Here is a 20,425-nt window from a genome sequence, read left to right as displayed (position 1 = left end):
CCCCGTGCTTTTAGGCTGCTTTTGAGGATGAAAAGGAGATCGCCTGGAGGAAGATTGGAAGGTTCTCCAGAAAGGTTAGCTGCTTGTATCGCCACTAGCATGGTTTGTTTTTGTTGTTGTTGACCTAGACCTGTCTAAGGGCAAAAGGAAATGGGACCAAGGATGGAGTAAAGTGAGGTTGTGCGGATTAAGGCCAACGGAAAACAAGAAACTGCGGTGTGCGGTTTTGCGCCCGTAACACCAGATGGGCAGGACGGGGGGAGAGACGCTTGAGGGTCTTGTACCGTGTAAGGTGCGCAGAGGCGGATGTGGGACACTTGTCCGCGGACGGGTGAGGCAGTGTGGATCGGGCAGTTGTCTGGTGTCTGAAGTCAGACCAGTGCTTTCGGCAGCAAATCTGCCTTGGACGCGGGGGCGGCGGAGAGGGCCCCTCTCGCCTCGACGCCTCTTCTCTTTGGCGCTGGGTGGACAAGTGCCGTCTTCCCTGATGAATGCTTTGTTTTACTGCCTGGTTCGTTCATGTGAACTAATCTTCCTTCTTCACCCGTGGGCCCTCCTCCTTTCTGCAAGTTGGCGACTTACTAATTTAAGATAACTTTTGACGCAGTGACGGACACGTAAGAGGAAATGCAGAAGTTATTTATAAGTGGGAAAGCTTCTTTATAAATGGGGTAGGGAAAGATACTTCCATTTAGGGAGGGAGAAGAAGAATGGTTCGAACACATTACTTTTGACATTCTCTCCTTCGGAAGTTAGCCATGCCGTGAATTGGGGACGCGCTGATAGGTCACGGGGTTGCTCTCCCCTCCATGCAGCTGTGAGATCACACACACACACACACACACACACACACACACACACACACAGAGGTTTGTGTATGTCCGTGTGATGTTTTCTTGTGTCAAATGGCTTCTTAATGTTTCGTTTCACCAAGGAGGCCTCTTCTCTTTCCCGTTCTGTTTTTCTAGGCCAACAGTGAGGCCAGTCAGAGTGACACGAGTCTCTCCTCATCAGAACCAAAGAGCAGAAGCAGTCTCCACTTGTTGACTCATGAAACGAAAATTGGATCTTTCCTAAGTAACAAAAGTCTAGATGTCAAAGACAAAGCTGGTCTTTGTCCAGACGGAGATGATATGGAAGGGGATTCTTTCTTTGATGATCCCATTCCTAAACCAGAAAAAACTTACGGTTGGTGAGTAAACCGTGTTTTTGGATTATCGAGCCAGAGGCTTAAAAATATCTTTTCCAAGTATTTCGTAATTTAAAAACAAGCTACTAAAGCTTCTGTAATTATTGATATGTAAGTCTGATTTTGTGTCACTAAAGCCTTTCGTGCTGTGAAACAATCCCAGGTGGCGAAAACCTGGGTATCACTGATTTCCGTCGGCGGGCACGTACCGAGTGCCTGTCCCGTGCCAGGACGGGGCAGCCAGAGCTCAGGCAGGGCGCCTCCCTCCAGAAGCCTGCAGTCTTGTAGACAGAGGCACCAAGGAGGAGGCAGTCCCGACAAGCCGCCAGGGGGATGCAGCCAGAGTGATGGCCGAGCAGTGACAGGAGCAGTGACAGGGCGAGCAGAGGCCGGTGGTGCTCGGCTAGAGCGTCCGTCCTGGGTAGCGGGGGGAGCTCACTGAGTTGGTCAGTCGGCCGGGCAGGTGGCGGGGCTTCTGGAACTCCGGGGAGAGGAGGCAGCTCGTGCAACCCTGCGGGTGCGGCAGAGAGTGGTGAGCGGCACTGCGGCGGGAGTACGTACGATTTCACCGTTAGGGAGACCGGGAGCCCCGGGGTCTGGCCGCTGGGCGTCTATCTGGGAGGCGGTCGGGATTATCCGGGTGAGAGACGATGTCAGAAGTGGTGAGAAATTGGCAGTTTGGGGGTGTGCTTGGAGGCCGGATCCGAAAGGGTTTGCTGGTCAGTGTCAGAGAACGGAGTGACCTCGAGGGAGGGTCCAGGGTTTTCAGCTGAATGGCTGGAAGGTTGGAAACCCCGCCCGACAGGTGGAGAGCAGGGCTGGGCTGCACAGCTGGGCAGGTGACGGTCTAGAACTCAGGCTGTGAAGCTCACTGCTGCCGAGGTCAGGCCTCGGGCCGGTAACTGAGGGCGTCCGACGGGCAGGGCATTCGGGGAGAGGTCTGGGCTAGAGGCCCAGTGAGGGGGGAGGGAGGTGTCCGTGTTAGATGCTGCCCCTGGAGGAGCCTGGAGGCTGTCACCTGGGAAGTGGCAGGTGGCACCTGGGAGTCAGTGAGGGGAGGAGGAGGGAGAGGGAAGGGACCCAGGGGATTCGGAGAGGTGTCCTGGAAGGAGGAGGCTGGAGTGAGTCCTGCGTAGCAGCACGGAGGCAGGGGTGACACGGAGGCAGGGGTGACACGGAGGCAGGGGTGACGGATCGTGGGGCAGCGGGCTGCCGTGGCAGAGGGTTAGAGCGGGTTGGGCAAAGGATGGGGGCAGATGGTAGGTGGGGAGTGCTCCCCAGGTGAGTTGTGTCTTACAGGGGTGTGAGGGGTGGGGGGAGAACGATAAAGTGGGGAAGTGGGGAGTGGCCGTGCGCCTGTCTGCTGAGGACAGTGCTAGGAGGGAGGGGACCGATGTGCAGGGGTGCGGGGGAGAGGCCGGTCTCGGTGGTGCTGTGCGCAGGGCGGAGCGTGCGGGTGCACTGGGCAGGGTGGGGGGGTGGGGGGTGACGGTAGCAGCCTGGGAAGGTTCCTGCTGGCGTGGGTGGGCATGGGCAGGGCTGGACAGGAGGCCCGGGGAAGGGGTGAGGTGGGCGGTGGGGCCGCGAGAGGCCCACGCGAGGGCGGGGCACCGCTGGGGAGGTGGCCTCTGTGCTGCCCCTCGCCGGCTTCTGCCAAGAATCACAGACCCTGCAGGTGCTGAACGGTTCAGTTTGTAAGGTCGCAGACGATTTGGGAGAGGCCAGCGGGCTTCTCCGGTCACTCGCCACGGACTCTGCGACTGCACGTTGGGTCCCGGTGCCGCGCGCACTCCCGCCGCGGTGGAGTCGCCTCTGTGTCCTTGGCCTGGCCGCAGGCAACTGACGCGACCCGCTTGTTTGTTGGCAGGAGAAGCGAGCCCGGGCCGCCCGCCGGAAGCCTCGCCTCGCTCTCGGACGCGCCCCCCTTGAAGAGCGGCCGCAGCTCCCTGACCGGAGCCCCCGGAGCCCCCGGAGCCCCCTCGTCGGCAGAGGCCGGAAGTGAGTGTGGTGGAGACACGGCCCGAGGCCTGGCGATGGGTTTTCTCTGGTTAAGTAGCCCGTGAGCCGCTTCCTTTGCGCGAGTCCTCAGCCCGTGGTGCTCCCGAGGCGGCTCGCGAACCTTCCTTTACCACGGTTGCGGTCGCCTCGCTTCCTCGTGCCGCCGCTTTCCCAGCCATCAAAACGCTTCCAAAACCCACTTCCTAGCTGCCTTAGGTCGTGAGTATGTCACGTCATTTCTCCCGTGTGGGGCATTTAGATGGACTCGAGCAGGACTTAGAGTCGATCAGTTTTTAAGAATTTGTTTTGTAGGTTTTATGATTGCAAATAATCATCACGGGAATGTTAAAATATTCTCCCTTCAGCGATTTGGAGCCGGCCCATCTTTTTTCCCCTTTGGATATCAGAACTCCAAATCATGGTGTGCGTGTGTGTGTGATCTCCTAGATTTATTTTATGTGTTTGTTCACCATGATGCGTGTTCTCTCTCTCTCTCTTTTTTTTTTTTTTTTTTTTTTTTTTGATAAGTTGGCGAACGTACAGTGTATACTCCTGGCTTGGGGGGTGGATTCCCGTGGTTGGTCGCTTACGCACAACGCCCAGTGCTCATCCCGGCCGGTGCCCCCCTCAGTCCCCGTCACCCGCTTTCCCCTCTCCCCCACCCCCATCCACCCTCAGTTCCTCCTCTGGATCGAAGAGTCTCTTGTTTGCCTCCCTCCCCTCTGTAACTTTTCTTTTCCCCGCCCCTTTCCTCCCCTCCCCCATGGTCTCCTGTTAAGTTTCTCACGATCCACACAGGAGTGAACACATACTGTATCTTTCTCTGACCGATGCGTGTACTCTTTAATGCCCTCCCGTTCCAGCCATGCCCCCAGCCCCTCCATTCAGGTGACCCATCCGTGTGCTCTTTATGGTTCAGAGTCTGACTCTTGGTTTCTCTCTTTTTTTTTCCTTTGGCTCGTTTGTTTTGATTCTTAAATTCCACACGTGAGTGAAATCGTATGATATTTGTCTCTCTCTGACTTACCTTCCTCGGCATTATACTCTCTGACTCTCTCCACATCATTGCAAATGGCAAGATTTCCTTATTCGGAATGTGAATCTGACCTCTCTTTTTCCACGTACCAGAGAGGCAGGTTGTCAGACGTGGAAGGGCCGTGTCGCTGCACGGTTTACCTTCCCGCCCCTCCCACATGCAGGTGGTGACAAGACAGAGGGTTTGAAAGTGTAGCCTTGAATGAAGACGCGTGTAGGTGAAGTTTGTTTACTACATCACAGTAAATAGAGATCTAATGGACAGTGTTTTAAACCCTACTAAAAAGTAGATCTTTATTAAGAAATTGTGTGATTTTTGCATAATTTTGTAGTATTTACTAACCTTTGTTTTTTAATTTTTTTTATGTTTATTTTTGAGAGACAGAGCACCCGTGGGGGAGGGGCAGAGAGAGGGGAGACCCAGCATCCGAAGCAGGCTCCGGGCCCGAGCTGTCAGCACAGAGCCCGACGTGGGGCCTGAACTCACAAACCGAGATCATGACCCGAGCCGAAGTCGGACACTTAACCGACTGAGCCCCCCAGGCGCCCCTACTAACCTTTTTAGGTTACGTGGTGCAGCTCAGAATTCCCCAGGATGCGTGAAGGAGATGATGTGTGGTTTCTTTGAGCCGGGTGGTGAACTGGCCACCTATCTGTTCGTGTGGCCCACGCCAGTTCCCCCCCCCCGCCCCCCTTCTTCTTCCCCAGTCGTTGTCACCTGCAGTGAGAACTTAGTGGGTCATGGTCAAGTTGCTCTTAATGGCGAGTAGAGAATGACGACTGGGAGAGGATGTTGAGCACTTAGGACTGAAAAAACAATCAGTTTGGTAAATGAAATAGCCGTTGAATTAAAGCAAAATTGAAGGAAATAAAATTGAGAATAACCGTAGTTCCTGAATTCACACTTAATGAGTCTTTTCACAGACGGTGCCATCTGTTAGGCCAGAGATTATTTCCTGGTCAGATTTCAATAAAGAGCAGTATGGTGTGTGGTTAAAAAGGGGGTGCGATGCATGATGTGAGCATCATTCGTCAGAGTTTGCAATTCTGTCTTCGATTTTGGTTATGACGTTATAGTCATAAACCCTATACCGGAAAAACCAGTGATACGCCTTAGAGACTGTTGGGTTCTAAAAGTCAAGCCCGTGTGAATGTTTTTCCTCCACAGGTAAAAGAGGAAACACGGTTTTGAAAGATCTGAAGTTGGTCAATGATAAAGTTGGATCGCTTGGATTAGGTAAGTAGATTTCCTGTTTTTAGTCTTAATGGCCTGAAGGCCATTATGTTTTAGAATAAAATCTTAAATGCAGCGGGTTGGCCTGCAGCAGGCGCCTCCTGACTGGGCGCCTGGCGGTCCCCGGGGGTGGGTGACGCAGCGGCCACCACAGTCTCCCTGCTTGTGGAGCTTGGGTTCTCGGGAGGGGGGGTGGGTTCTGCCTGGGACGGGCCCCTGCAGACACCCGCGGCGTGGGGGGAGCCAGTGGGCGCTGGGGTGGAAACGGGCAGGAGGTGGGCTCGTCCTCGCCCCGGGGGCGACTTCCCTGCCGAGACCAGGTGGGTGACGTTTCAGCGCAGACCGAGGACAGTCCGTGCAAAGGCAGAGTCCCTATTCTGGGCACTGGGAGTGCGCCGTCCAGGCCCTGGGGGAGCAGCCTGAGTGGGAGACAGGCTGTGGATCTGGTGTTCAGTTGTGTCACGTGGAGTGATGGTTTGTGACCCTGAGGGAGGAAATGCGTTCCTGCGGACGTGAGCGCTTCCAGGGCCCTGGGGCTCTCCTCCGGTGTCCGGTCCGGGGGGAGGGACAGAGGCGGATGGGCGTCCTCTAGGCGCACCTCACCCGGGAGGGGCTGGAAGAAACGGCTCGGCCAGCGTGCTCGGCGGTCCCTCTTCCGTCCCCGCGGGACAGGGGTGTGTGCCCCACGTGACGTTCCGCTGCCCCGGATCTGCGCTCGCGGGGTGGGCGCTGGGCCCCGGCAAGACCCCTCCTTACCCGCCCGCCCGCCCGCGCGGCCGCCCCCGTTCTGGAGGACACTGCGGTGAGCGGAGAGGACTCCAGTTTGGGAGCAGGTGGGCGCAGGTGACATCGCAGATGGGGCCTCCCTCCGTGGCGCGTCCGAACAGGCGGAGGCCAGCCGTGCCCTCTCCGGGCCTGCCCGCGGGCGCTGACGGCACCCAGCTCCTTGTACGCTGGAGACACTCCAGTGACACACGCAGGCCCTAGTGAACGGTGCCTCATGAGCGCCAGCTGCCTCTGGCGGTGTCTCGGCTCGCCCTGCAGCCGCAGCGTGGACGCGCCCCCAGCTGCCAGACTCTGCAGCCGTGGCGGTGGCGGTGGCGGTGGCGGTGGCGGTGGCGGTGGCGGTGAAGGTGACGCTGGGCGGGCCTGAGCCCTTGCCCAGAGTTCCCCCGGTTCCTGGGCAGGCCGTCTCTTCCTCAGCCCCACCCGCGGCTGCCCCTGGCCCGCCCCCTGCCCCGCCCCTGGCCCCGCCCCGCCCCTGGCCCCGCCCCCTGCTCCCTGCCTGGCCTGCTGCTTCTACTCACCTGTGTCTCACCTGTGCCAGGTGTCTCTGCCTCCTGCTGTCCCTCTCCTCTGACAGCCTGCTCTTTGTCAAAGCCAGGGCAGCCCCAGCCTGCTATTGAGGAGGGGACGCTGAGCGTTCCCCTCGAGGGAAGGGGCCCTGCCGCGCTGCAGGTGCCAGCCGGGAGAAGGGGGCCCTCTGCTTCCCTCGCCTTCGCCGGGACCTGTGCTGTCGTTGGGCTGGGGCTGTGGGTGCCACTGCGGGGAAGACCTGGGACTCGTCAGCTAAAGTTTAACTGGTCACTCAGCCGGACGTGAGGGTTCGGTGTAAATCAGCATTTCTGTTTAGTTTTGTTTGATGGTATTGCAGCGGTATTGCTTCCTGTTTGTTTTCGTCGTCGTCGTGAATTTGTGGACTTCTCAGTATTTGAAGTAACGTACGAATGTTAGCGGACCAGCCTAGGGTAATAATGACGCTGGTGACACGCACTTGGCACCGTGGCAACAGGTGGTTTTATCTCAGTCTTAACCCTGTGAGGTTGGTTTTAGTATTTCCTCCATTTCTGCAGATGAGAGCCAGGTTACGTGAGTTGCCTGAGGTCACGCTGATTGTCAAGTGCCGGTATGTTAACTGAGAGCCCCACCTGGACATTATTTTAGTTTTTTAATGTTATTTATTTTTGACAGAGAGAGAGAGACAAAGCACGAGCAGAGGAGGGGCAGAGAGAGAGGGAGACACAGAATCGGAAGCAGGCTCCAGGCTCCGAGCTGTCAGCACAGAGCCCGACACGGGGCTCGAACTCACAGCCCATGAGGCAGCAGTAGGGGGTTCGTGATAATCTGGTTTTGAGGTCTCCCATTACATCCAGCACCTGATATTTTTAATATCAGACGACTTTACAAATAATAAACATACAACGTGATTTAGCTTTTGGGTACTTGGAATAAAAGACTGGGTATTAACCACATTTTATGAATGACATTCTGTTATTTCGTAGGTAGTTTATTTGGTCCTTTGCTTTCGTGTCCTATACGGGAAAGATATTCCTAACCCCGGAGACTTCATTTTTAATGATGCAATATCATTCGGTAATGGGGTTTTTCCTGAAGGAAACGTGAGTGTGCGATTGTAGCTACATCGTGAAGCATGCTGATGTAAACGTCGCCCGTCTTTTCTTAAACTTACAGGGACTGGAGAAGACGACGACTATGTTGATGACTTTAACAGGTAAGAAAAATAGCTGGGCAACAAATAAATCGCAGAGTTTGTGACACAGGAAAGCGTGACGGAATTACGTTGCTGCTTATTTTAGTGTATTTGACTCTCTCGTGCACGCTGGTCACTCCAGAGTTACACCCTGCACTTCGAAGCCTGTTTTGGTTTTGGATTAGAATGCGAACAAACGCGTCATGTTCAGGAAACTTGGTAAGAACACGACACGGCCACTCGGAGGCGTCAGGTCGCGTCGGGTTGCCGTGGTCCACGTGCGCTCCCCCAGCCCCGTGGAAGGTGGGGACGCGCGCCTAACTTGAGACATTGCCCTCTCCAGCTAGTGTCCTCATTCAGATGACAGGTCATGTTTTGTTCAGATACCTTTTTACGTACGTAATGATAATATAATCTGTGAGTTGCCTGATGGTTTGGAAATAATTGTTGTGGGTGTGATCAGAAATTTTAAATTAGAGCCTGAGAATTTTATGTAATTGACAAGGTCCCCCCCCCAATTGAGAATTTATATTTTATTTCTTAACAGAATGATTTATCATACAGTTTTTTTTGAGAGATGGCATGGCTTGTAGATGAAATTTTAAGAACCTGGGTTTGTGCTTTTCCTGACATTGTGGCCAGAGTCACCATCACGGACCTTGGTTTTCTCATGTCTTAAGTTGACTCCCCTGTTTCTGTTGCCCTCGATAAGTTATGTTGAGGATCAGGTGAGGTAATACGGACAAAGTTAATGGTACCTGATATTTCATTTAAACGTTCATATTCAGTGTCCTTTATTCTGTTTCCTTCTCTCAAACTAGTACCAGCCATCGCTCAGAAAAAAGTGAGCTGAGTATTGGTGAAGAGATCGAGGAAGATCTTTCTGTGGAAATGGACGACATCAATGCCAGTGACAAAGTATGGTGTTAGCGTTACCTGTGGAACACTGTTTGTGCCTGTTGCCTTGACTTGCTGTAAAGCTTCAAAAAATGTACACAGATGAGGAGAAAAACAGTTGAAAATCGTGACGTGACAGCTACTGGGCCCGAGTCGAGAAACAATGGCTTTTACGCGTCTGTAGGGTGCCCCTGATGGCCGCTCCCGGGGTCAGTGCGTGCCGCTGGGGCACCTGTGCCCTGTGGCTGGGCGTCGTGGGCGTAGGTGGGCCCCAGTGGGTCGGGACTGGAGTCCGAACTGACCGCCTCAGGGGTGTAGACGGCAGAGGCCAGAGAAGTCGGGACAGGACTGGGAGTGGGTGTGGGGATGGGGGCCCCGTGCAGGGGGAGGTGAAGCGGCGTGTCAACAGGCAGGCCAGGGCTGGCGCGGAAGCCCGGAGGGGACGATTCGGCAGACGTGCGGCGGGCTGGGCGGTTAGGAGTGCGTCCTGGAGATCCACGTTCGGCCTTGTTCTCGGGCAGAGGGCAGAGTGTACTTGGGTGGACGCACGTTGCACGTGAGACGGAGGCGGCATCTCAGGCTGTCCCGTCGGCGTCACAGAGGCGGCTGCCGGTCAGGCGGGCGCCTCTCAGGCTGTAGGCGGCCCCGGCCCAGAGGTGGACGAGGGGCGTTCCCCAAGTGCCCGTGACCGTCGCGGGATGACCGGACGCGGCAGGCCGTTGGGAGAGGCGGCGCGTCGGAGCCGGCAGGCTCCGGGAGCGTGTCCTTTTGCGTCCTGTGGTCTCCTGGGCGCGCTTTAATCTGTCATCCGCAGCCTGCCCGTTGGCACAGCGGGACCGGTAGTGTGTGCCTCACGGGAGCGTCGGGAAGGCTGGGGGAGGACGGCTCCCGGCACTTGGTCTCTGGTCGCACCCGATGTACCTGCAGCCACCGGGGCAGCTGGGAGGGTTATGGTAACAGGTGTTCGTTAGCGTGGCCTTGGGCTGCGAGCTCAGCCTTTGGTAATCGTCCCAGGTTTCGAAATAGGGGGAGGAAGGGGAGGGTTTAGGGGACTTTTGGATACGAAGTGGTTTGTGGAGTACAAGGTGATATGTAAATGACAGCAGTATGTTTTAAAGATTATTTATGACTCTCTCTCTTCTGACACCCGCTCTTTTTCCTTTTTCCGTTTGAACCACGAAGCTTGATGACCTGACGCAGGACCTGACTGTGTCCCAGCTCAGTGATGTCGCGGATTATCTGGAAGACGTTGCCTAGACACGAAAGGAGGAAGTACTCTCATCAACAAAGGACAGAGGACTCTGATCAGTTGCATCCCCCCCCCCACCCGCCCCAGACAATCACTCTTTGCTGGAATGTCTGCTCCCTGTTGGTGCCTTGTGTTTCAAAAAGACTGCAGATATTTTTAAAAATTAACTTTTCGTTATACTAAACAAAACGCTTCCAACTTGAGCCCATGTGTGGAAGATACAAGTTCTTAATTTGGTTTGGCTGCACATTTCTCTGTGGAAATTGATTATCTACAACTCAGACTCCTCACAGGGAGTGAACCCGTGAAAATACGAGTATTAAGAGCATCCTGAAAGGTGTCAATAAAGCTGTAGGTTCACACAATTGTGTGTGTGTGTGTGTGTGTGTGTGTGTGTGTGTGTGTGTGGCTTGAGCCATCTAGAATCAAAGCATATTCGATATTAGGTGGTTCTGCACATACTTGGCAAAACGACCTGGTACATGTGCAGCATTGAAGCCTGTTACTTTAAGTTGAATTTGACGTGTCTGCTTTATTGTGTATTTCCTTCTGTCTGGAAGGGTTGTTAGGCCAGGAAGCTTGTACGAAAACACTTGTGTGTGTGCTACGTAGTTTTGCTTGATTCGAAGAAATCTAGAGGGTGCTCTGACTTTTAGTTCCTGGACTTGTCGCTGACATTAGTGGTCGCTGCCCAGGTCCGCGTCAGGAGCGTCAGCGGCAGGTTGTGTTCTTTATAGTTACAATTTATTGCTTATAAATAAAGATGCCTGGAAACAGACGAAATGCCAAAGGCGTCGGAAAGCATGAAGCAGTGCTTTTATTTCAGATGTGTAGGCTGGTCGTACTCAAATCCAGATTGGACTGGAACAGTGGTGATGGCCGAAGACCACATCTGGTCTGACGGGCTTTACCCACTCACTCCAGGTCGTTCCACCGCGGCCCTTTGCACACGGGGCCAGTGCCGGCCTGGGGGCAGCCCCCCTCCCCCGCACCTGCCGAGCTGCTGTCCGCGTAGGTCACCGAGGGCTCTGAGGTCTCCGTTCCAGACAGCCCAGAGAGGGCACGTCCGTTCCTGTTTGTGTAAGTGACGCTGTGATTATGTGTTACGTTCTGTACTTTTTTATTTGAATTAAATTATGCTTTTTATTAGAAGTCACCTTTATTAATAAAGAGTGAACTAGACCTACGTGACTGATCTCAGTAAGTGAGCAGACTCCATGGTTCACGGAGTGCCCGTTTTTCATTTCACGTTAGCCTAAAGGGGGCAGAAATATCTGCTGGGCCCTCAGAGGTAAAGGGAGGTGATGGCGTGAGGAGCGAGATTGTATAACTTGACAATCTGCTTGTATAGCCCCTCGGTGAAACTGAGCCATAAACACCAAGAGGAAGGAGGACAGAAGACGGGCCAGGGCCCCCTGGGAGCCGCAGTGTCGGTCTGCCCTCGGTCCGTGGGCTGTGGCCTCCGTCCTGGCGGTGGGTCACGTTTTGTGCGAGTGAACAGCGCCGTGTGGGGGTGTGCTCTGTTGCCGAAAGTCCCCCCGTGTGCTTGTTCCAAACTGCATTTGCCTGGAAGCCATCTCTGGAAACACTTTCTCTGAGCCACGGCAGGACCTGTGTCACACGTGTGACTTACTTTTTATTCAAAACAATTTTTCTTTTTACGCTTTATTTTTGAGAGAGTGAGTGAGCGATCCAGCATGAGCAGGGGAGGGACAGAGGGAGACACGGAATCCGCAGCAGGCTCCAGGGTCGGAGCTGTCCGCACAGCTGACTCAACCGACTGAGCCCCCCCCCCCCCCCCCAGACCCCTCTGGGTGTGATTTGGTTTTTGTTACCTGATGGGAGCTAGAGTTCAGTGACAGGATTGGGAGTGACAGCTGGAGGTGGCTTTTGAAATTTGGGGAAAGCATTGGACCAGCATTGGAAAGCATTGGTCACTGTTCTGTTACGCAGAGAACCCGACCTTTGGTCGTATCTGGGAGGACGGGCAGGAAACGCCCCGTCTGGAACCTCATTTGTCATTAGCACTGCATCCCTCTGGAAAGTGTGATTTCCCCACGTCGTCCTTGAGCAGAAAGGTGTTGAGTGTGTGAGTGTGACGAGTAGTTTCTTTTTGTTTGCAAATACCTTCTGAGATACTAACCCACGGAACACATCTGTATGGGAAAGCCTGGATTGTGCGGTGGGACTGGTACGTGCGACGCGTCATTTTACTGGTAGTGGCTCAAAGCGAATAAAAAGCCTTTATTGTCCCATTTGTGTCCCTGCACCTGCTGCATCTCGCGTGTGATGGTCAGCACGCCGACGCTGTCCCCACCGCTCACCGGCTCCTTGTCCGCACCCCCCTTGCCCAAGAATCGCCAGCTCGTGTCCCTCCTGTTCTCAGACGTTCCAGCCCGAGGGGACGCCAGTTGTCCTTCCCACTCCGTCTCTGTCGTGGGCACCCAGGGTATTTCACTCCCGTCTCGTCGCTGACGCGGGCCCGTGGGCTGCGTGCGAGCCGTCCGAGCCGGCGCCGTGTTTCGCCACCTGGGTGTGTCTTTGGCACCTGGAATAGTACGTGGCCCATCGTGTGGCTCTGTAAGGACGGGGCGGGGGGACAGATACGGTAGCCCGCTCGTGGGGTTGGGTGTTGGCGGGGGCGCCTGGGAGACGCTTCTGGCTGGGCAGCCACCTCCTGGGGACAGCGTTCCTGTCCCCGGGCTCCCAGGCCTGCTGAGTCGGTCCGTGGTTCGGTCGAGGCCGTCAGAGGGAGCCGCGGCTCACGGGACACTCGTTATTAGCTCTCGTTTTGAATATCGCCATTCTGATGGGTGTGAACGGGTTTCACACCGTGGTTTCGATTTGCATCTGGAGTGATTTTACGTGCCCTTGTGACTCTGTGCTGTCGTCGGGGAGAGTGTCTGACTGCTCAGCAGTGTGGTCCATGCATTCGGTTTCCTTACTGATCTTCCGTTTTATTCTGTATTGAAAGCGGGGGCATCAGAATCTCTAGCCTTTGCTAACTTACCAGTTTCTTCCTTCGGTTCTGTTGGGTTTTGCTTCTGGTGTTTTTGGAACTCTGCTGTTAGGTGCATTCTGTGTAATTGCTGTATCTTCAGAAAATGTCTCTCTCTAGCAATTTCGTTTTGTTTTAAAACCATTTTGCCTGGGGGCGCCTGGGTGGCTCAGCCGGTTGGGCGTCCCACTTCAGTTCAGGTCATGATCTCGCGGTCCGTGAGTTCGAGCCCCGCGTCGGGCTCTGGAGCCTGGAGCCTGCTTTGGATTCTGTGTCTCCCTCTCTCTGTGACCCTCCCCCATTCATGCTCTGCCTCTTTCTGTCTCAAAAATAAACAAACAGGGGCGCCTGGGTGGCTCAGTCGGTTGGGCGTCCGACTTCAGCTCAGGTCATGATCTCGCGGTTCATGGGTTCAAGCCCCACATCGGGCTCTGTGCTGACAGCTCAGAGCCTGGAGCCTGCTTCGGATTCTGTGTCTCCCTCTCTCTCTTCTCCTCCCCTCCTTGCACTCTGTCTCTCAAAAATAAAAATAAACATTTAACAAAAAATTAAAAATAAATAAATATATAAGTAAACATTAAAAAAAAAAAAAAAAGCAAACCATTTTGCCTGATACAGTGTGGCCAGCCTTGCTCTTGTGGTGGCCGTTTGCATGACGTTTGTGTCTTTGAATCTAAAGTTTGTCTCCTGGAGACAGCATGTAGTTGGATTTAAAACAAAAAATGCAGTCTGGTGACCTCTACTTCTTGACTGGATTGCTTGGTCCATTCACATCCCGTGTTGTTATTGATACAGTTTGGACTTACGTGGGCAGTTTTAATATTTGTCGAGTAAATGTCTCATGTCTTTTTTTGTCTCTGTTCCTTTGCTGCTTTCTTTTGCAGTAAGTGAATATTTTCTTTTTTTTTTTTAATTTTTTTTTTAATGTTTCTTTATTTTTGAGACAGAGAGAGACAGAGCATGAACAGGGGAGGGGCAGAGAGAGAGGGAGACACAGAATCGGAAACAGGCTCCAGGCTCTGAGCCATCAGCCCAGAGCCCGACGCAGGGCTCGAACTCACGGACCGCGAGATCGTGACCTGAGCCGAAGTCGGACGCTTAACCGACCGCGCCACCCAGGCGCCCCGTAAGTGAATATTTTCTAGTGCAACGTTTTAACTTCTTAAATTATTTTCTCACTGTATATTTTTCCAGTTGTGTTGAGGAGAATTGACATGCATCGCTGTGTAAGTTCAGGCGTGCGGCACGACCGTTAGGTGTCTGTGTGCCGTGAAACGATCCCACGCCAGGTCCAGCTGACATCTGTGCTCTCACACAGATAAGCACAAAGGAAAGAAAAACTTCCTGTGAGAACTCTTGGGTTCTAGTCTCTTCACAGTCTTCCTGAGGGTCCTCACTGTATTTTTAAGGCGTTTTCTCAGCGGTCGCCCCGGGGTTTACAGCGTACTTCTCATTGGTCTGCACCGAATTGTTTCCCCCAGCCTAGGGAAACTCCTCTCCCAGGCAGCTCTCTTCCCTCTGGTCTTGTCCTTGTGCTGTTGTTATTGTACTTGCTACCTCTCTGTAGCTTACAAGCACAAGAATTATCCGTTATAATTATCACCTTAAATAATTTTAGGTCTTGGGGCGCCCTAGCCGACAGGTGGCTCTGTCGGTGAAGCGTCCGACTTCGGCTGAGGTCATGGTCTCGCGGTTTGTGGGTTTGAGCCCCGCGTCGGGCTCTGTGCTGACGGCTCAGAGCCTGGAGCTGCTTCGGCTTCTGTGTCTCACGTTTGTCTCTGCTCCTCCCCCACTCATTCTCCCTCCCTCCCTCCCTCCCTCCCTCTCAAAAATAAACATTAAAAAAAACGTAAAAACAACACGGTAATTCAGGTCCTTTAAAAAACTTGAGGCTCTAAAGTGAGGGAAGGGAGCGGAAGCGGAGGGAGAGGGGAGGAAGGAAGACCCCATTCAAGGGGACTCCGCCTTTCCCGGTGGAGGGGACAGCCGGGGCTTCCTCTCCAGGGTATTCGTGAACCCCCGCTTCACCCCTCTGCCAACGGCGAGCCCTGGAGGACATCCCTTTCTTCTCCCGGGTCACCTGCTCCCCGTGCAGCCCTGGGCCGTGGTTGGCTCTGACGGGACTCCGAGCGCTCCCGGGTTCACCTTGCACTTGGCTGACGAGCTCCTCGGCGGTGCCGCTGCCTGGGACTCGCACAAACCGGGTGACTCCGGTAGGATTTCGGTGAAGTTCAGGCAACAGGCTTTCGCGGCTGCCCGTGATCGTTGAAGAGACTGAAGCGGGCATCCGGGATGACGAGTCCGGGGCCGATGGTGAATGAGCCGCTGTCGCCCTGCAGGGAGCAGAGGTGAGATAGCGGGTCGGGGGATGGGCCGGGCTGCTGAGGTTGGCCGCCTTCATTGTCACGTGGCAGCACTTAACGCCTGTAGGACCAGTAAGTGCCAACCCAGTGACTTTCTGGCGAAGGTTTGCCATGTGATTCTTGCAGAAACTGGGGCTTGAGGATACTGTTTTCTCAGGTTGTTGTCTGTACTGGTGGAGAAGGGGTCTGTTCTACAATCGAGATAAATCCTAGCGAGCAAACGTTTGAATGTCTTCACGGACCCATCCTTTACCGTGGAAACCAAACAATGATTTAGTGAAATGTAGGTATTTCCTGGACAGTGGTGAAAATGTTCTGAGCTTTAAGTGCTAAGTCAAAACAGGTGTTGAGGTGAGCCTCAGGAAAGATAAGCGGCCAAGTTTTGCCCACGATCGTTCCTCCTGGAACACAGAATCCGATTGTGGGACTTACAACTGAGGGTTCTCCTCTGCTGCTTCGGGGGAAGCCGCTGCCCCAGGTGCCTCCAGCCCCGACCTTCTAGGACTTCCAAAACCGTCCCTGTCATGCGGGGAAAAAAGCTGCCAGCCTGGGCTGGGGCGGTGCCTACGAGGTGCCAACCGCCTGGCGAGGGAAACCGGTGGGGGATGCGGACGGGCCGGCCAAGCAGGACCCTGGGCCCGGGCAGACACGGCTGACGTCCTCGGGGGGACGGGCACAGCTGTGCTCAAAGCCAGCGCGACTCCTGCAATTGTGTCGTCAGAGCACCAGCCACCAAAAACTGCCTGGAAGTACTTACTGGTCTTCTGTTCACATTTCGGTATTTATTTTTTTTCTCTGTTTTTTTTTTTTTTTTCAACGTTTTATTTATTTTTGGGAAAGAGAGAGACAGAGCATGAACGGGGGAGGGGCAGAGAGAGAGGGAGACACAGAATCGGAAACAGGCTCCAGGCTCTGAGCCATCAGCCCAGAGCCTGACGCGGGGCTCGAACTCACGGACCGCGAGATCGTGACCTGGCAGAAGTCAGATGCTTAACCGACTGCGCCACCCAGGCGCCCCTCACATTTCGGTATTTAAATAACCCCGTCTACACAGTATGCTCAGTGATGGCAACAGGTCCGATTATGTCATTTATCTAGTTCCGTGTGTTCGAGCCGTAGGGGAGCAGCACAGCGATTCCCATTTCTTATTGAAAAAAAGAACCCAGTCGCCATGGGAGCATAAACATACTTGGCTGTGTGTGTCCTAAGAAACAGCAGAGAGCCTTACATGTTTTCCCTACGGAGGAAATAAATTGAGGGCTCAAAAAACGTGGAAATCGTGTTTACTGGCCAACTTTACAAAAGCAAAAAGAAACGTTCAGTTGATGCGTCGTGGGCGAGTAAGAACGGAGAGAGGGGAGCAGCCATGGGCCAGGGCGCAGGTGCAGAAGAGAAGGCGGGGGGAGGGGGGTGAGGAGGGGAGGGCCGCGGCGGGAGTCCCAGGCGCAGGCACCGAGAGAGAGGGCCCTGCCGTGTCCTCCTGTGTCCTGCCGGTGCTGGGCTGCGAGGTGACCAGCCCGTGCATGGCCAGCGCCCTGGGGACTCGCGGCGGGACTCAGAGTCCAGCAGGTTTGGGCCAGCCCGCTTCTGGGACCGCTGGGACCCGAGGGGTGGGGGCGTCCACGTGTGCGTTAAGCCCTAGGTGATCCTCAGCACCTGAGTTGATGAAGATCTTCAGAATTCTCAGAGGCTTCTATACGTGTTGAAGAAAAGGATTAGCATCTTCAGTCTTGGGAGACACCTGAAATCTCACACGTAGCCCCGTCTGTGAGCTCGAACCCAGAGCCAGAGGCAGACTCCTTCCCAGGGTCGAGCTGGCGGGACCCCTGCTGCTTTTCCACGGCACGTGTCATCCACCACCTGTCCCCAGCCTCAGCCGTGGTGATAGGATGTGTATACGTACATTGTTTTCGGAGACTCGGTGCTCTTTAATCGTGTGGGCTTTAAGAAGCACTAGAAATATAGGCCACCTTAGAAGAAGGCATACCAGAGTAGGAAACTTTGCAGAAAATTATCTTGCTGATTCTTTCCAGAGTAGCTGAATTTTCCACTGTGGTTTGGCTTCTGTGGTTTCAGAAGTGATGTGTGTGCCGAGTGTTCTCTTATGTAACAGCCCCGCCGTACCTGCCCTCGGTCCTTAACTCGGCCACGCTCGCCCGAGGCGAGCCCTCTGCCCAGGACGGCACCCAGGAGCACTCACGTCGATCGGGTGTTCTCTCCAAATCAGAGGGTTGGAGAACGTAATTAAAATGTAGGGTAACTGATCAGTAAGCTTCGTGAGTGTCCACATTCTTCACTTCTTTCTTCAGTGACTTAGGACCTTTCACTAATTCAGGCTCATCGTCCTCAACGTTAGTTGCTGCCTAATCCTCGGTGCCGCAGGGCTTGTAGGGAAGTTACTGCGTTCGGCATCCCGGTGCGACCGTCTCCAGCTGTCGCTTTGTTGGTGGCCTTCGGAGTCACCCTTAAGAGCCACAGACAGTGGTGTGGCCGCAGGAAGGGGCAGCCTGGGTCCCCGAATAGCCACGTGAGGCAGATGCCCCACCCACGAAGTTCTCCTGTGTGAAGTCACAGAGGTTTTGAAGCTGACTCTGCCCGCCGCTGTTGTAACTTACGCCCCAGCCAATATGTTTTCATTTTACAAGAGTTAGAAAGTGTGTGTACCAACCCGTTCCTTAAAAATCGTACTCATTCATTCATTCAGTCATTCATACTTTCAGTATTAGGAGAGGCCTGTGCCGTGCTAGATATTTTATAAAAAATAAATCCCTCTATTAAGTTCTTTAAAAAAAAATTTTTTTTTTTTTTATGTTTACTTATTTTTGAGAGAGAGACAGAGTGTGAGCAGGGGAAGGGCAGAGCGGGAGGGAGGCACAGAATCTGAAACGGGCTCCAGGCTCTGAGCTGTCAGCACAGAGCCCGATGCGGGGCTCGAACCCACGAACTGTGAGATCGTGACCTGAGCTGAAGCTGGACGCTTAACCGACTGAGCCCCCCAGGTGCCCCGAAGGTTTTTTCATTGTTATTTGCTTTACTCCTAAAGGTGATGAATAGAAAGGAATTACAGTAGAATATTTCTCACACATGACAGTCAATCAAATACAAGTTTTCCTGAATTACTTGAAGAGGTAAAAATAACACACTGGTGGAAAATAATAAAAATAAGGTGGAGGGGGGTAAGGGATGGCAGTAACCATCCATGAAAGGTTATGTTTTCGTGCTCCTCCCGCCATCACTGAGAATAGTTCTCGTTCACCAAAAATGGTAATCAGGTTAAGAAGCTGATCGGGGCTTTTTCTTTTCTTATCAAAAAATTAATACACTCTTAATTCCATGATCCGGGTCAAAGAGATGTGTCGGGAAGTCACAGCAGACACTGTGGTAAAGTGGACAACATTAGAACAGCATGAAAAGCCTTCCGCCAAATAAGCCCTATTTGCATAAAAGTGCGTGTGACTCCACGTCATAGATTTGCAAGGCTCGCTCCTACGGCATAGACACGGACCCACGTGCCCACGCCGGAAAGGACACGGGAATGCCTAAATAGATAGCTGCATCGTGTGTTTGGATAAGATGATTCAGAGATGTAAATGTATCCATTGCAGGAAGGTGAAGTGCGAAGTGGGAGGGGAATGGGTTTGGGGATTTTAAGTAACGGATTTAGTGTTGTTACGCTGTCCTCCTGTTTTTTCAAAAGGAAAAAGATTCTCTAAACATGAAGTGATCCTCAGGACTTAGACCGTGTTCGTTTTGCACAGGATGATCGGTGTCAGAGGAGAGGGATGACTTTGTGGGTGTGGACTGAGGGAGTGTCAGCAAAAACCACCGAGTTCTGGCTCCAAGACTGGGAAATGGGGCGCCCAGCGCTCAGAGGGGTGTCTGTGTCCCGCTTCGTTTCTCTTGCGCCCCAGCCTCTGGAGGCCCACGGCTGCCTCGTCTTTGAGGGAGGAAGGGCCCTCTGCTCTGACGGGAGGAAGTGAGGTCCCCGGAGGGCAGAATAAACCTGTATGAGATTTTTTTTTTTCCTCTACTTCTGCTTCTGCCTCTTGGCCCCGAGTATAAGCACAGTCAGAGGGAGTGAGGGGCATTGTGGGTCATGGAAGCCAGAGCCATCTGGCAGGAGGACTTTAAGGGAAACCAAGGAGCCAGAAAATGCTTGGAGGTGGCAGAGAAGGGAGCAGCCCCCCAAATGGCCCCATAACATTGTTTATGACTTGGGCACCCCTGAGCTGTTCATGCGTGGATCTGACCTTGCACAGTATCCCTACACACGGAGTGCTGAACTGTGGGATGAGCTGCCCGGCCCCGAGACTAGCCACAGGGCGCCATATGCATTTGATAGACCTAAATAGTCCCGCAAAGGCTTTGAGAACTGATCTGGCTTTGGGAACAAAACCCATGGAAGGCAGATAGGGACTTGGAACTGAAATCCAACCAACTGATTGCCTTCTAAAACACAGTGAACCAAGACCTGGAAGGTTTTGATGTTCATCTATCCTGGATACAGTCCAAACTTGCACTGCACACAAAGAGCCATTAAACCCTTAACTTGCTCAGGAAAGACGGTCAGCAGTTGCACATACTGGGATGACACAGGATGGAATTATTAGATTAAGACTTCAAAGTAGCTATTGTAGTAATGCTCCTTGCGATGCACGGAGAGAGAGAAATAACCGGCAAAGAGAGAGAAGACGTCAAGAACTAAGTGGAAATTAGAACTGAAAAAATTTTTAAATGAATAAGATACTCAGTGGGTTCAAGAGCAGAACAAAGGTGACAAAGGAACGAGTCAGTGAACTTGAAGGCGAATTAACCGAATGAGATCATTTGAACAACAGAAAAGAGACTGAGGAGAAAAACGGGGAACTCTGGGATCATACCACAAAAAGGCTGACATTTGTATCATTTGGATACCAGAAAGAGATGAGAAAAAGTGTGTAGAGAAGAAAACATTTGCTTCTGCACAATAAA

The 20,425-nt window shown here is 53.4% G+C and overlaps 1 protein-coding gene across 1 annotated transcript in view; it reads left to right on the top strand.

Moving 5' to 3' along the window:
- CEP43 (centrosomal protein 43) overlaps positions 1-11,277 on the top strand; it is a 31,646-nt gene extending 20,369 nt beyond the window's left edge. The window contains exons 8-13 of the mRNA XM_040449249.1: positions 967-1,192; positions 3,057-3,187; positions 5,391-5,459; positions 7,929-7,968; positions 8,769-8,865; positions 10,027-11,277. Coding sequence (XP_040305183.1) covers positions 967-1,192; positions 3,057-3,187; positions 5,391-5,459; positions 7,929-7,968; positions 8,769-8,865; positions 10,027-10,101 — 638 coding nt within the window. The 3' untranslated portion in view covers positions 10,102-11,277. The remainder of the gene's footprint in view (positions 1-966; positions 1,193-3,056; positions 3,188-5,390; positions 5,460-7,928; positions 7,969-8,768; positions 8,866-10,026) is intronic.
- The last annotated feature ends 9,148 nt before the right edge of the window (positions 11,278-20,425 follow it).

The sequence above is a fragment of the Herpailurus yagouaroundi genome, unplaced genomic scaffold (genome assembly GCF_014898765.1).
Source record: "Herpailurus yagouaroundi ecotype Mexico unplaced genomic scaffold, PumYag 198, whole genome shotgun sequence".
Taxonomy (NCBI): Eukaryota; Metazoa; Chordata; class Mammalia; order Carnivora; family Felidae; genus Herpailurus; species Herpailurus yagouaroundi.
The sequence above is the reverse complement of the archived record's forward strand: the minus strand, read 5'-3'. Positions and strand labels throughout refer to the sequence as shown.